This window comes from Oncorhynchus kisutch, linkage group LG2, assembly GCF_002021735.2.
Source record: "Oncorhynchus kisutch isolate 150728-3 linkage group LG2, Okis_V2, whole genome shotgun sequence".
In the NCBI taxonomy this organism is placed as follows: domain Eukaryota; kingdom Metazoa; phylum Chordata; class Actinopteri; order Salmoniformes; family Salmonidae; genus Oncorhynchus; species Oncorhynchus kisutch.
In genome coordinates, this window is record NC_034175.2 from 1,293,586 (window position 1) to 1,310,415 (window position 16,830).

Genomic DNA, 16,830 nt, shown 5'->3' on the forward strand with positions numbered 1-16,830 from the left:
TAGTTAGCTAGCTTTAAGCCATAGAAAATATGTGGGCTATGTTATATCAATTGACATGTGTTTTCTACTTCTTTATTATGTATGTAAGGGTTTTAAAACCGACACTGTTGATTGGCCAGACAGCAACGGTACCACAGAAGAACGTTAGCGAGCTACCTAAGTGTGCCTTTACTTGCGTTACATCGACGGACTTCTATCGCCTGTTCCAATACGGTTCGTGACTGTACTGTAAAAACTTGCCATAACAAACACAAGGACTGGGTCAGATATGTTTCACCAACTTCCATTGAGAGATCCGGACTGATTGAGACTATGGCTAGTTGCCCTGAACATTGACGCCAATACTCCGACTGATGACCTCAGAAAGTTAATAGTATGCCCAGAACATTTTTCCAGGGAACTATTATGAGAGCATGGAAATGTCAAGCAGTAAGTAAGATAAAAAGTTATGTCCCATCAGTGGGCATTCTATGCACGACATGTAGGCAAGCCATAGGAAATCTTTGGCCAAGTCATATAAACTGACATATGTTTTCTAATTCTATATTATTGTGTTAAGACGGAGCCATCGAGGAAAGACGTCATGGTTGGTCAGGAGAGGGTATTAGCACAGTCACTGTTGATAGGCCAGGCAGCAGTGCCACTGAAGAATGTTGTCTGTCCATTGAGGAGGAACAGTGCATGAACATTCAGCCCAGAAGCTCAGATGAGTTGAACCACGGAGAACAGGTTATGATGCTGCTGTATGAGATGGGTTTCAGCATGCATATGAATCAAACACACTTCATCATGTAGCCAATAACACTGATCTCTGTTTTCCTTTGATTAGGTGAGTGAAGTGTCAGTGGGCCTGCTGTGTGAATACAAAGACGTAGACAAGAGTTGTTCCCTGAGGATGGAGAGGAACGGGTCTGTGAAGCAGGAGACTATAAGTGTTGACTCCTACAGCGAGGAAGAGAACAAGCTGTTGGCTGCCTTGGTGTTTGAGAAGGGGGAACTGGAGCTGACTGGCTCTCTGGTGATGGAGGTGACTGAGGTTCTACAGTAAAGTGATGCAGACACTGCACCCAACAGGGAGGAAAGGGCTCTGTACCTAGAGGAGGAGAAAGGAGATGAGAGACAGACAGATGAAGGGACTGCCCAGCAGAGAGGAGCAGCAGGCTAATGCTGAGTGGGAACCCTCAGTGGAGCCGGAGGTATCTTTAGATTCTGCAAGCGACGGCGTGCGAGATACGGAGTGAGCCAGCCAGCCTACACTCCACGCCGACACAAGAAGCTGTGTGTGTGATGGCCAGCCTGAGGAGCCTGTTGGGTTTGACAAACTCTGCATGCGGTTCCACGACCTCAACAGTTATGAGGAGCACGTCCGTCGAGAGCACTCCAAACGTTCATGGCTTCTCTGTCCTGACTGTGGCATCCTCATCTCAACATTACTCAGCGTGGAGCACCAGTGTGAACAAGTTCAAGCTGTTCCGTTGTTCTGTCTGTGGGAAGCGCTGCGTGGATGAAGCTGGCCTCAAGCATCACCAGAGGCTTCATCGTCAAGAGCATGTCTACTCCTGTAAGTTCTGCCTCAAGCACTTTAAGGCCAGGAAGACAAGCGGACCCACGAGAAGGACAACCACCGGGTCAAATGCCCCTGGGGATTTTACAACATCTTGAAACGGAACCGCCATCTCAGAGAGCATGAGTCCAAGAGACATTTGTAACACGTGCTACAAGGAATTCCCCCAACTTAGCAAGCTTGAGAAGCACGAGCTGAGCCACAGTGACAACAAATCTTCCAGGTAGGTGTTTTATACTGCATTCTCTGTTTGATACTGAACACATCTCCCTCTGAAATGTATGTTTTGTTTGTTTGTATTATCAGCTGAACTGCAAAGTGTTAATGTTTTCCATTACGTTCTGCTCCTGCTAGGTGTCAGGTGTGCCAGCGTTCCTTTGCCCAGGCCAGCCAGCTAAAGTCTTACCTGCACGTCCACACTGGGTAGAGGACCTTCAAATGCCAGCGCTGCGTCAAGAGCTTTGACCACAACGTCAGCCTCAAGAACCTCGTCACACGCTATCACCAAGGGGAGAGTGGGGAGGGAGGTGCGAGAGCGGAGGAGCAGGCGACAGTGGAACTATGACCCTGAGGAGGAGGAGCGTCAGAATGAGAGTGATTCTGACTTTGACCTGGAGGAAGAGGAGAAGACCGGGAGTAAAAGGAAAGGTAGTGGAGGAGGGGGGCACTGGTAGAAGCCTCTAGGAGAGATACATGTGGACACTGCTGTTGAAAAGCTGGATACATTATCATCACCACCCCAGAGAGAACCAGACCAGAACCAGGAGGCACCTGATGGTGTCATTAAAAAAAGTCTTATCGGTTTTGTCATGACCATAATGTTTTGGCTTTGAACATTACTTAGAACTCTTGAGGCTGTTGTTTTTTCACTTCTACAGTTTTGGTTTAAATATATATATTGTTAATGTAAATGTGTTTCACTGTTCTACATCATCAAATGTCAAGGAAAAATCTGATAGGTTTGTAAAGGGAATATGTTACAAAGAATTTCCTCCCCACAGATGTTATTGACTGATATATTGCATTTTGAGTTCTCCTGGCTGGAGAACTAGTTAAGAAGCACAGAGATAAACTCATCTTGGATATAACCAGCGAGGAAGCAAGAGGCTTGATTCTGCTCTAAAGTCTGTCAGTACGAAAATAGTGTTAACCAGTGGAAGTTTTGAATTTGGTCAACAGTTAAATAAAGGTTACATAAACATAAAATGAGTTTTATTTGCTATTATGTTTAATTTTTATATCATGTTTATATCCATATGAATTTACTGATAAGTGGGAGCATGTGGCATTTTGGAAACTTGGAGAAAAACAATTTTATAATGGAGTTGTGCTTGTTCTCACACATATCTGCCCTCGCATTGGCTAGAATGTTTATTTAGTCATTTATTTTACTCCCAGTCCAGTTGAGAGCGACACTTCACCTTTTGAGTGTAGTTCCCCATAAAACCCAAAGAAGAATACATAGCGCTCGCTCTGTGCCTACATTCCCGCACAGTAGGTGGCGGAATGCCTTGACGTCGAAGAAAACTCAGCTGAGTCACAGGGATAAAGGGATTAGTTATACATATCTTTGAATTAGTCCTTTAACTATCACTATATTTAGACGTCTGTCAACATGGCTGACTCCCAGAAGCATCCGTTAATTTTATAGCTCGGTAATCCTGCACCACCAGAGACCGCTTTAAAACTTAACATTATTCGATCAGCAGCCAAGAAGCAGAACGACAAGTCCCGAGGACAGACCCGAGTAAATTTAAGCGTTTCGTTTTTACGATGGCGCGTAAAATTCTCTCTCCCCTTCCTCATCGCTGCGATTTACTTACTAGTTGAGGTTTCTGCTCTTCGCTCCGTTGTCAGTTTAGTTTACATTTCACGGATCTTAGTAGCAGTAGCACTTATTTGGTTTGTGTCCGAGCCTGTGTAGGGATCACATTTTGACTGTGATTTTAGCAGAAAAAATTGTGTTAATTTTGTTTTTGGTAGTTAGTATGACTATTTTCATCCAAAACGTTTTGGGGGGATACTTTACTACCCCGCACAGTAGGTGGCGGCAATACACCTTATAGGTTAGACTACAGCCACCCAAGTCATAGACTGTTCTCTCTGTTTCCACATGGCAAGCTGTGCCAGTGCATGAAGTCTGACACCAACAGGCTCCTGAATAGCTTCTATCCCCAAGCCATAAGACTGCTAAATAGCTAACTAAATGGCTAACAGACTGAGTTGACCCTTGTATTTGATTTTTGCACACTCCGAGGGCCCTACACACTCACTCCATTCACTCACACACACACACACACACACACATAATATGCATATACATTTATACTGACTACACACACACGCTCACATACAATCATCATACAGTGGGGAGAACAAGTATTTGATATACTGCCGATTTTGCAGGTTTTCCTACTTACAAAGCATGTAGAGGTCTGTAATTGTTATCATAGGTACACTTCTACACCTGCATTGCTTGCTGTTTGGGGTTTTAGGCTGGGTTTCTGTACAGCACTTTGAGATATCAGCTGATGTACGAAGGGCTATATAAATACATTTGATTTGATTTGACTTCAACTGTGAGAGATGGAATCTAAAACAAAAATCCAGAAAATCACATTGTATGATTTTTAAGTAATACATTTTTTATTCATCTGTTATTTTACCAGGTAAGTTGACTGAGAACACGTTCTCACTTGCAGCAACGACCTAGGGGAGAGGAGGGGGATGAATGAGCCAATTGCAAACTGGGGATTATTCGTAGACCGTGATGGTTTGAGGGACAGATTGGGAATTTAGCCAGGACACCGGGGTTAACACCCCTACTCTTACGATAAGTGCCATGGGATCTTTAATGACCTCAGAGAGTCAGGACACCCGTTTAACATCCCATCCAAAAGACAGCACCCTACACAGCGCAGTGTCAATCACTGCCCTGGGGCATTGGGATATTTTTTTAGACCAGAGGAAAGAGTGCCTCCTACTGGCCCTCCAACACCAATTCCAGCAGCACCTGGTCTCCCATCCACGAACTGACCAGGACCAACCCAGCTTAGCTTCAGAAGCAAGCCAGCAGTGGTATGCAGGGTGGTATGCTGCTGGCAAAAATTTGCATTTTATTGCATGACATAAGTATTTGATACATCAGAAAAGCAGAACTTAATATTTGGTACAGAAAACTTTGTTTGCAATTACAGAGATCATACATTTCCTGTAGTTCTTGAACAGGTTTGTACACACTGCAGCAGGGATTTTGGCCCACTCCTCCATACAGACCCTTCAGATTTCGGGGCTGTCCCTGGGCAATTCAGGTCTGGAGACTGGCTGGGCCACTCCAGGACCTTGAGATGCTTCTTACGGAGCCACTCCTTAGTTGCCCTGGCTGTGTGTTTTGGGTCGTTGTCATGCTGGAAGACCCAGCCACGACCCATCTTCAATGCTCTTACTGAGGGAAGGAGGTTGTTGGCCAAGATCTCGCGATCCATCCTCCCCTTAATACGGTGCAGTCGTCCTGTCCCCTTTGCAGAAAAGCATCCCAAAGAATGATGTTTCCACCTCCATGCTTCATGGTTGGGATGGTGTTCTTGGGGTTGTACTCATCCTTCATCTTCCTCCAAACACGGTGAGTGGAGTTTAGACCAAAAAGCTCTATTTTTGTCTCATCAGACCACATGACCTTCTCCCATTCCTCCTCTGCATCATCCAGATGGTCATTGGCAAACTTCAGACGGGCCTGGACATGCGCTGGCTTGAGCAGGGGGACGTGCGCTGCAGGATTTTAATCCATGACGGCGTAGTGTGTTACTAATGTTTTTTTTTGAGACTGTGGTCCCAGCTCTCTTCAGGTCATTGACCAGGTCCTGCCGTGTAGTTCTGGGCTGATCCCTCACCTTCCTCATGATCATTGATGCCCCACGAGGTGAGATCTTGCATGGAGCCCCAGACCGAGGATGATTGACCGTCATCTTGAACTTCTTCCATTTTCTAATAATTGCGCCAACAGTTGTTGCCTTCTCACCAAGCTGCTTGCCTATTGTCCTGTAGCCCATGCCAGCCTTGTGCAGGTCTACAATTTTATCCCTGATGTCCTTACCCAGCTCTCTGGTCTTGGCCATTGTGGAGAGGTTGGAGTCTGTTTGATTGAGTGTGTGGACAGGTGTCTTTTATACAGGTAACGAGTTCAAACAGGTGCAGTTAATACAGGTAATGAGTGGAGAACAGGAGGGCTTCTTAAAGAAAAACTAACAGGTCTGTGAGAGCTGGAATTCTTACTGGTTGGTAAGTGATCAAATACTTATGTCATGTAATAAAATGCAAATTTAATTATTAAAAATCATACAATGTGATTTTCTGGATTTTTCTGAAATTACAGACCTCTACATGTTTTGTAAGTAGGAAAACCAGCAAAATCGCAGGTGTATCAAATACTTGTTCTCCCCACTGTATGTGCTGCTGCGACTGTTTCTTATATCCCGATGCCTTGTCACCTTAACCCTATACACATCTACCTATCACTACAGTGTCCCTGCACCTTGTAAATATGCTACTGGAACTGCTTGCTTACTTTCTACCAGTGTTCTTATTGCTCATGTTTTTGTTCTACCTTGTTATATTCAGTATTACATTTGTTATTGACTACTGCATTGTTGGGGTTAGAGCTTGCAAGGAAGACATTTCATTGTGCATGTGACATTCAAACTAGTCTGCCAATAAACCTTGAAGAAGAAGTTGGTTCTGCTGTGTAGACCTCAGTTATACATTTATCTATGTTTGAGTTGTTAGAACACTTTTACTTTCATTCATTTACAGACCTTTTTAAGTACTTTTTATGCACTATGGTTTTTATCTTCTCTTTGTAAACAATTTCAAGTTTGGGAAAATAAACCCCCTAATATTTGCACCCTACTCAGTTGTCTCCCATTGCCTGCTTGGTCAATACAGCATCCATCAGGAAGGTGGAAGTACTGCCAGTATTTTGAAACTATAATTTTCACTCCGTTTTGGGATACTAATGTAAATGTCGGAGGCGCGTGTGAACTCGCAAATGGAGGGGCGAGGGAAGGGGGTCATTTTGGATTCAGACAGTGTCCCAAGAGAAACAGGGCTGGCAGGTAGGATTTAGTTCCTTACTGTCTCTGGCCCACACTCCAGCACAGTAGGCGGCGGTAATGCGCTGTTTGGATGCCAACCGCCCTTAAACCCTACTGAAGAATGGGTGCCCGGGAAGACGTAAATATTAGGTCATTTCCGCGGTGTAAACAATGGTGGAATGCAGAGATTTGTAAGGATGCCAACCTTACACCCGTCCCTAATACATTCGATTTAGTTTTAAATAGTGTCTATATTGCGCCCAATCATGGCCAATAATAATATAATCTTTACACCCTTTTTACCACTGAAGAAGAAACCCGATCGAGATTCTGAGTGGAGAAAATTAAAGGACAAATCCAGAAATCGGATTAATATCGGAGAAGCTTTTACCAGATGGAGGAACCTCAAGGAGGGGAAATCTATGCCTACAGATGCCGAAGTGGCTTTGTTTTTGCTTGACAGGTAATTCGGTTGTTTTTCTGCAGTCTACCAGTTTGGCAGGGTTGCCAGGTCTACCTAAAATGTCCAAAACAATTACAACTCAAAACCCCGCTCACAAGGCCAGAAAACTAGACAAAAAAAATGTACGAGAGGAGAAAGTGGGACACCCATGATACATTTCTGAAATCCTCAAGATGTTTCTAAAATCACACACACATTTTCTTTGTTGATATATTAACAGGATGCATGACACACCCATTTTGTCTACACTGAGTCAAATAAAAATGTTTTTCTCGCATTTGATAGCCTGGACAGCAGTTTAGATACACTGGGACAACATTATTATGGTCCTAATTGTAACCCAATGACAATAACATTTTGTATGATTATGAAACAAGTGTAGATTCCTGACATACATAATGTGTCGGGCTATTAGCCCATTGGGGTACAATTAGGACTATAATAATGGTGTCCTAGTTTCCAAAATGCAAAAAGTTCCCCACTTATCTGAATACACTCAATTAACAATACTACAAAACAATGAACAGGATATAGTACTACAATAACCAGAGCCCTACCTAACCAGTACAGGAGGTCCCTAATGTAAACTTGATATCTTTCCTCCATTGGAAAAGCCTATAAGACTGTCCCACTTTAGCTACTCCATGCAGTCCCACTTTAGCTACTCCATGCTGTCCCACTTTAGCTACTCCATACTGTCCCACTTTAGCTACTCCATGCTGTCCCACTTTAGCTACTCCATGCTGTCCCACTTTAGCTACTCCATGCTGTCCCACTTTAGCTACTCCATGCTGTCCCACTTTAGCTACTCCATACTGTCCCACTTTAGCTACTCCATGCTGTCCCTCTTTAGCTACTTCATGCTGTCCCACTTTAGCTACTTCATGCTGTCCCACTTTAGCTACTCCATGCTGTCCCACTTTAGCTACTCCATGCTGTCCCACTTTAGCTACTCCATGCTGTCCCACTTTAGCTACTCCATGCTGTCCCACTTTAGCTACTCCATGCTGTCCCAATTTAGCTATTCCACGCTGTCCCACTTTAGCTACTCCACGCTGTCCCACTTTAGCTACTCCACACTGTCCTACTTTAGCTACTCCATACTGTCCCACTTTAGCTACTCCATGCTGTCCCACTTTAGCTACTCCATGCTGTCCCACTTTAGCTACTTCATGCTGTCCCACATTAGCTATTACATGCTGTCCCACTTTAGTTACTCCATGCTGTCCCACTTTAGTTACTCCATGCTGTCCCACTTTAGTTACTCCATGCTCTCCCACTTTAGCTAGCTATGGTTGGTGAAGCGGAACAATAACAAGACTGAATTACAAGATCGAAACATAATATTGGCAACTTCTTTATGTATTTAGATGCAGTACTGCATAATATGCACATTTATATCAACATTTGGCACAGTGCAATATTTGACCATTTTATAACCTCAACATCAAAACAGAAAGAAAGCTATGTCGCTGTGTTTTTGCAGGGTGAGCTTCCTGTTTGAAGCTTGCTCTGCCCCCCTCTGATGTCACACCAATAAAGTGATGTGATTTTGATCGTGTAGTTTCTCTGCAAGGGCATAACAATAGTTTAGATTTTCTCATGTCAGACCAATAAATAAATGGGTAAGGATTAAGCTGTGCCAGTTTATATGATGTTCCACTCTTCCCGAATTCACCCTTTAGGCTAAACGCCAGTCATGCTTGACAAGTATAATGTAGGATAATTAACGTCTAAAGGCTTGATTCTGTTGACATACTCGAGGCACGGAGGTTCGGTCAGATCAAATGGTCACAAGCTGAGAGAAAGGCTAGTACCTGTTGTGCACATTTGCGCATAGCCTACTGCTATTGTCCCAGAACCAGGCTTGGAGCAAGTCCCAGCACAGAGGGGGCGGGGCGCTCTCAACGGGCCCTTCTAACCAAATCATAGAAGGGAAAAAAAGAGAGGCCATATCAGCTATCATAAACACAAATTGGACATCATCACATAGAGCCATGCAAGCCTATTTCCAATAAAACATACAGATAGTGTATCACTTTGCCAGACACAGGTTGTCTGTCGGCCGTGAATCGCAATAGAATGTTTCAGCACACGTCGCTCTACAAAGCGCAGTGGTCGGGAGAGCCCCGCAGGTGGTCAGCACCATGGACAGCACACGTCGCTCTACAAAGCGCAGTGGTCGGGAGAGCTCCGCAGGTTGTCAGCAGCACCAAAGCGGCGACTCATCAAAACCATTCATCGCAACGCATGAAGCTCTCGTTTAGCAGACATAGGCCTACATTCAAAGATAAAGTAGGAGGTCACAACTACAAAACAGGCACATCGTAAGCAACACGAGGCAGACAGTGTCACACACGCACACGGCCTGCATATAGGTGTCAAGAGTTGATGAGCAAGAGGGCCTGTAATAACATGTCAACTGCTTTCATCTTTACCAAAGACCAATAAAAAAGGATGTTTCACTCACCAGGTTGTCACTGTTCAGCCAAAATACCCATGTTGTAGTCTGATGTAATCTAGTCCATTTTGTTAAATTCCATAATCATGCGTTCAATATAACTAAATAATAATCCCAACACTTGAACAAACTATTTACAAACCAGGGTCCCGTTTTTAAAACGTCATCCTCCTCTCCTTCATGTTGGCAAACTTGCCAACCACTTTGTCAGTGTCTTTAATGCCTTGACCTATTCCACATTTTATATAATAATAATAACCCTGAAATCAAAATGGATTAAATAGATATTTCCTCACCCATGTACACACAATACCCCGCAATCAGTGTAAACATGTTTTAGTTTTTTTGCAAATTTTTTGCAAATGAATTACAGAAATATATAATTTGCACAAGTATTCACACCCCTGAGCATTCACACCCCTGAGACAATACTTTGTAGAAACACCTTTGGCAGCGATTACAGCTGTGTGTCTTTCTGGGTAAGTCTTAAGAGCTTTCCACACCTTTTAATTGTGCAACATTTGCTCACTGTTCTTTTCAAATTTCTTCAAGCTGTCAAATTGATTTTTGATCATTGCTTAGACAACTATTTTCAGGTCTTGCCATAGATGTTCAAGTAGATTTAAGTCAACTGTAATTCGGTCACTCAGGAACATTCACTGTCTTCTTGGTGAGCAACTCCAGTGTAGATTTTATTCTGCTTTAGGTTATTGTCCTGCTCAAAGGTGAATTAATCTCCCAGTTTCTGGTGGAAAGCAGACTGAACCAGGTTTTCCTCTAGGATTTTGCTGTGGACACTATTCTTTTTTTATCATGAAAAACTCCCCAGTCCTTAACTATTACAAGCATACCCATAACATGATGCAGCCACCACTATTCTTGAAAATATGGAATGTTTGTTGTATTTGCCCCAAACATAACTTTGTATTCAAGACAAAAAGTTAATTGCTTTGCCACATTTGTTGTAGTATTCCTTTAGTGCCTTTTTGCAAACAGGATGCATGTTTTGGAATATTTTTATTCTGTACAGGCTTCCTTCCTTCCTTCATTCTGTCTGTTAGGTTAGTATTGTGGAGTAACTACAATGTTGTTGATCCATCCTCGGTTAATAACTTTACCATGCTCAAAGGGATATTCATTGTAATTTGTAAACATTTTGAAAACATAATTCCACTTTGACATTATGGAGTATTGTGTGTAGGCCATCTAAATGTAATACATTTTTAAATCAGGCTGTAACACAACAAAATGTGGAAAACTCAAGGGGTGTGAATACTTTCTTAATCACTATGTCCCACTTAAGGCACTATGTCCCACTCAGTACAGAGCAAAGTGAGGTTGGATAGTCTGGCCTTATTCATGTATGCACACAAATATCTCTTGATGAGCTTCAGGCGGCTGAAACTTTGCTTGGCACTGCTGATGGCACTGACACTGCTGATGGGAAGGATGTATGTCTTCTTTAATAAACTGTTCCAAAACACCAACATTAATTTAAACTCAAATGTGCTCATCTTTGAGAGCAGGTCATCAGCTGTAGAGGCAGTATTTGGTGTAGTATGGTTATGGTGATTTATTCAGAGCAGAGTTCAAGGATTGCATGCAGGCTCTGTATAATCACTTCTGTGGCCTGTTTCCTGGAGGCCCACCTTGTGGCCAGTAGGCTCTTCAGCTTGAGAACAGCGAGAGATTCAGCTGCATGTTTTCCTGTTCCTTCTTCAGTATTTTAAACCTTGGAAGGCTAGAAGTCAGAAAGCAGTACAGGGTCTCCAGTGCACCCCAAAATAATTTAGCTCTACACAAGGAGCAATGAGCATCCATTAGAAATAAATGTATGGTGTGTGTGAAGTAGTGCATGTACACATCCTTATTCAAACTGTTTCTTTTTGTTTTTTTCATTGCCACGGGCGCGAATCCATGCTTCTATCAACACCCACCTCATTAGCCAATGTCAGGCTAGAGCTAGCAATTGTTGGAATGGACAATGACGAAAAGTAGGTGGAACACAGGATGAAATTAAACTTTTCTTATTCTGTCGCTCCTTGCATTGTAGCGCATCTGACTTGTACTTTCTATAAATGTTTAACCTGAATATACTGTAACTTAGCTAGCTAGCTAGACATGACCTGGCGATGTTGAGCTTGTACAACAGACATGCTAGGCTATACGTCACTCAAAAAGGAAAGGCCCCCACCAGCAGCCAACCCAAGTCCAAGTCCTCAAGGGGGTAGAGCAACAGACACGGCTGTAGATTGTTTTATAAAATAAGCAGCACCAGCTCAGACCAATTCCAGGATTAAATGAAATCATGTAATATATCATATTATACATTGCATTGGGAAAGTATTCAGACCCCTTTTACTTTTCCCACATTTTGTTACCCTACAGACTTATTCTGAAATGGATTACATTTGTTTTTTCCCTCAATCTGCACACTACCCCACAAAGCAAAAACAGGTTTTTAGACATTTTTGCAAATGTATTACATCTTTTTTTTGTGTACTACTCCCTTCACAGAACAGCGCAAACTGGCCCTAACCAGAATAGAAAGAGTTGGAGGCCCCGGTGCACAACTGAGCAAGAGGACAAGTACATTAGAGTGTGTAGTTTGAGAAACGGACGCCTCACAAGTCCTCAACTGGCAGCTTCATTAAATAGTACCCACAAAGCACCAGTCTCAATGTCAACAATGAAGAGCCGACTCTGGGATGCTGGCCTTCTAGGCAGAGTTGCAAAGAAAACGTCATATCTCCGACTGGCCAATAAAAAGAAAAGATTAAGATGGGAAAAAGAACACAGACACTGGACAAAGGAACTCTGCCTAGAAGGCCAGCATCTCGGAGTCGCCACTTCACTGTTGACATTGAGACTGTGCTCAACACACACACACCCCTCTGGTCCTCACTGACTCACTCAGACTTGTCCAGCAGCTCTGACAGGGTCTCCCAAACTGAGTCCTTGGTGCCCCACATTATTTTACTTGAGAAATACTGCACCAAAAACCTTTTTGGTTAGATGTAAAATAGCGCAACTTAAACATGCTAAACAAAAACATCTATTGAGTTAACTAAGATTAAATTCTGGGGATTTTTGAGGAAGCACAATAGGCTTCTGTGTCTACAGTGTCTTATGGGGGACAAACATCATTAACCAAACATAGAATCGGGGACTCTTATTGAAATGTTTCATCAACGCATGTTCCTAGAAGATACAATTGCTAATGAGTATGAATTGGCAAGAGCCGATAGTGGCAGGAAATCACCCGCTCTTTTATTAATTTCTTTGACCCAGGTTAGCTGCCCCCCCTCCACAACCTGCTGCCCCCCCTCCCTCCCCAGAAGATATCATCGTGAACATCGACTGCCTGCTGCAGCTGTTTCAGCGGTGTGAGAAGTGCAGGCGTGAGAGTGTGATCCAGACACAGGGAGACAGGACATGCCTCTCTGTTACCCAACACTGCCAGAGCTGCAACCACCGCAGGACATGGGCAAGCAACGCATCTACTGTCCAGACAATGCACAGAGGAAATGGGGACGAGCCACAGAATATTCAGGTGGGTATTTAAGGATTAACAGTTGATATTGTGAGGTAACTAACTTCAGTTGTTTGTATTCTGTGGTATCTCTAGTTATTTCTTTTTTTTATACAGAACTGTCACTCCAATAATACTGGTGTTTTCCTTCGCTAAGTAGGTTGACATGCAGGTGGCCCAGCCATCTGAGGACACAGATGGAGCCTTGCCGTCTGAGAACCAAGATGGGGACTTGCCATCAGAGGACAGAGATGAGGCTCTGGATCTGACTGGCTCTTTGGAGATGGAGGTGACTGTAGACCAGCCACCAAGACCAGGAGGAAGTGGCATGTCCCTGGTGAGGGGGAAAAATGAGGGGAACAAAGGAACAGAGGAGAGAAAGAAAGTGACTAAGGTGGTGTTGGACAGTGAGATGGACTGTGCACGAAGCCAGGAGGACAATGGCCTGTCCTCACAGCAGAATGAGGAAGGAGAGGAGAGAAAGGGAAAGTTCCTAGGTGGCGAACAACAGGAGAATGGTGCAGAGCAGCGGGCCTCTATTGAAGTGACAATATACTCTATAGAGCCTGAGGACTCTGAAAGCCCAACCTCTCAGATAGACAGAGGAGAGAAGACTGAGGTAGCTGCAGATGGGTGTGAGGGGGAGGGTGATGTGTGTGAGATGGAGGGTGAAGAGACAGATGAGGAAGATAGACAGACAGAGAGTGACTCTGAATTTGACCCAGAAGCTGAGGAAGAGGGACTGAGAGAGAGTGACTCTGAATTTGACCCAGAAGAGGAGAAACCAACGAGTAGTAGAGGGAGAGGAAGGGGGGAAAGGGGAAGGGGGAAAGGGAGAAGCAGAGGAAGGCAATTGCAGCAGGCTGCAGGAGAGACTGGTTTGGATGAGTCTGCTGAAGTCTCTGATGGATCACCTTCATCATCACCCCAGAGAGACCAGCAGGACCAGGAGTCGTTCAGCGGTGCTGCTGGAGAACTGGACTCCGGGGATCTTGTCAGCATCCGGCAGAAATTCAAATACTCTAAAAAACACCACATGGTCCTCTGTCCTGAATGTGGCGTCCTGTACACCACCAGGCTGAAACACCATAAGTGTGAACACAAGTTCATGGTCCGCTGTCCAGACTGTGGGCAGGGTTGTGCGAGTGAACTGGGCCTCAAGCAGCACCGGAGGCTACACCGTCAGGACCTTAAATTTCCCTGTAAGTTCTGCCTCCAATCCTTCAGGACGCGGCCGGACAAGCTGACCCACGAGAAGACCCACAGATTCAAAAGATTAAAAGGTCACAGATGCTACAGCTGCTCAGAGTGCCCACTGAGCTTTGACAACATCCTCGTACGGAATCGCCATCTCAGAGAGCACGAGTCCAAGAGACACATCTGTCACACATGTTACAAGGAGTTCAACAAAGGTCACCTCCTGGAGAGGCATGCACTGTCCCACAGTGACGACAAGCCCTTCAAGTGCCAGGTCTGGAGGGAGGGGCCGGGTTTCAATTACATTCAACTGAAGTGTCAGTTTCAATTACTTATTTTGAAGAGGGCTATTTACTGTAAATCAAATAAAAACGTTACATTTTTATTTAAATCCGAAGTATTGTATTTACATGGTCCATGTTGCCCTTACCTGTGTGTCAGGTGTGCCAGCGGGCCTTTGCCCAGCTCAGCCAGCTGAAGTCCCACCTGCGCGTCCACACTGGGGAGAGGCCCTTCCAATGCCAGCGCTGCGACAAGAGCTTCAACCACAACGTCAGCCTCAAGAACCACGTCAGACGCTACCACAGCCCAGACTCAGGCCTGGACCCTGATGGAGGCACAGAAGTTGGGGGACAGGGGGGGAGGAGGGAAACAGATGTCAGGACTGGGCAGGAGGGAGGGGAGGTGAGACTGAGGAAGCCCCGGCAGCAGGTAGAGCTTACCTTTATGACTGAGTGGGAGATGTGGGCAGGAGGAGAGGGAGCAAAGAGAGTGGAGGAGAAACCGAGGAAGAGGAAAAGCCAGTGCAATGATGATCCTGAAGAGGAGGAGGAGAGGCAGCGAGAGAGTGACTCTGACTTTGACCCAGAGGTGGAGAAGAAGATGGGGAGTAGTAAAGGGAGGGGGCTAGGGAGAGGAGGGGGGAGAGGAAGTGGAGGGAGTCACTAGCAGAGGCCTACAGGAGAGACTTCTGCAGGCACTGTTGTTGGAGAGATGGGGGACAGAGAGACAAAGGCTGTATTCATTAGTGCACACTGTACCAAAACATTTTGTAACTGAAAATGAAAACAAGTGTTTGTTATTGGACAAGTTCAGGTACTGCCTCGCCGTTTTGGCCCATTTGCTTCTGATTTGTTCTTAGTGAATATGACTTTTTTTAAAAAAATTGAACCTTTATTTAACTAGGCAAGTCAGTTAAGAACAAATTCTTATTTACAATGACGGCCTATCCCAGCCAAACCCTAACGACACTGTGGGACTCCCAATCATGGCCGGTTGTGATACAGCCTGGAATCGAACCAGGGTCTGTAGACACCTCTAGCACTGAGATGCAGTGCCTTAGACCGCTGCTTCACTCGGGAGTCCCAAGACTAACAGCAGGAAACATCTCCTGGCACTAGAATTTGTTATCCTCATTTTCTGTCTTTGAATTTAGAATGTTTTTGGATTCCTAGAACCTGATTGAAGAATCTAAAATATATTTAGATTTGTTAAACTCTTCTTTTGGTTAGTACATGATTCCATATGTGTTATTTCATAGTTTTGATGTCTACACTATTCTACAATGTAGAAAATTGTGCAAATAAAGAAAAACCCTTGAATTAGTAGTTGTGTCCCAACTTTTGAGTGGTACTGTACAGTATCAGTCAGAAGTTTGGAAACACCTACACATTGCACATTAAATGTGTAACGTTGCCCTAAACTGCCGTTTCTGTACTCTATATGGTGTCATGATTATCACTAATCACACCTAGTTTGTGTGATGTTTCATATACGCTAATGGCAGGTAATGCACCAGAATCTAGTTTTGAATGCACCAGTATAAGATGTTTCAACCCAGGTACTAGCAACATATGGGCCTCGGAAATACTGCTCCCCAGCTTAACACTTTGATCATTATTAAATATCATATTCCATTAATGTAAAGATAAAAATATATATAAGAGAAGTCTCAGTTGGAGTTAGATATCCATGGAAGAATGAATAAGCAAAGTCGTGTGAAGTGTAAGAAGATCACCATTTAACGCATTCACAGTGTCTTTTCTGGGCCTTGGCAGTCAGATGACTGGGGAAATGTTATGAGCAGTGCTACTACATACACCATGATAGGCTGACCACACCGCTCGCGTTGCGTGTGCGAGTGTTGCAAAATACATTTAGAAATCTCTGTTATGCAATTATTGCACCCACACTGCTCGCAGTCGTCAACGAGCATCTGCGTTGCCAAGGGCTAAAATAGAAGTCATTCCTATTTCTGACGCAGATCGCGCTGCAAGTCCTGCCTCTCTCATCTCCTCATTGGTTTATAGAAGCAGGTACGCACGTGCCATCTCCTCATTGGTTATACCCACGTAGGTGATTGAAAGACGAACTGTTGCTGGTTGTCGTGGTAATACTATGAAAGTTTAGATGCCAATCAACATGTAAGTTAAACGATGAAAAAGCCTGGAAGGAGGAGAGATGACTAGAAATGATTCGGTTGACCATTTTTATGTGTAGATTAATTGTCGGAGTAGAGGACCT

At 44.1% G+C, this 16,830-nt stretch overlaps 1 protein-coding gene across 2 annotated transcripts; it reads left to right on the forward strand.

Annotated features, from left to right (window-relative positions):
- The first annotated feature begins 6,803 nt into the window (after positions 1-6,803).
- On the forward strand, positions 6,804-16,009 carry LOC109884779 (zinc finger and SCAN domain-containing protein 2). 2 transcript variants are annotated; one of them, XM_020476697.2, is made up of 4 exons: positions 6,804-7,117; positions 12,870-13,131; positions 13,271-14,581; positions 14,749-16,009. In XM_020476697.2, exons 1-4 carry the CDS (start codon positions 6,921-6,923, stop codon positions 15,253-15,255), a joined length of 2,277 nt encoding a protein of 758 aa, XP_020332286.2. In that variant the 5' UTR covers positions 6,804-6,920; the 3' UTR covers positions 15,256-16,009. The 2 variants fall into 2 exon arrangements, with proteins under 2 accessions (XP_020332286.2, XP_031692676.1); XM_031836816.1 differs by lacking the exon at positions 6,804-7,117 and having other exon boundaries at positions 13,018-13,131; positions 13,268-14,581.
- Positions 16,010-16,830: the final 821 nt, after the last annotated feature.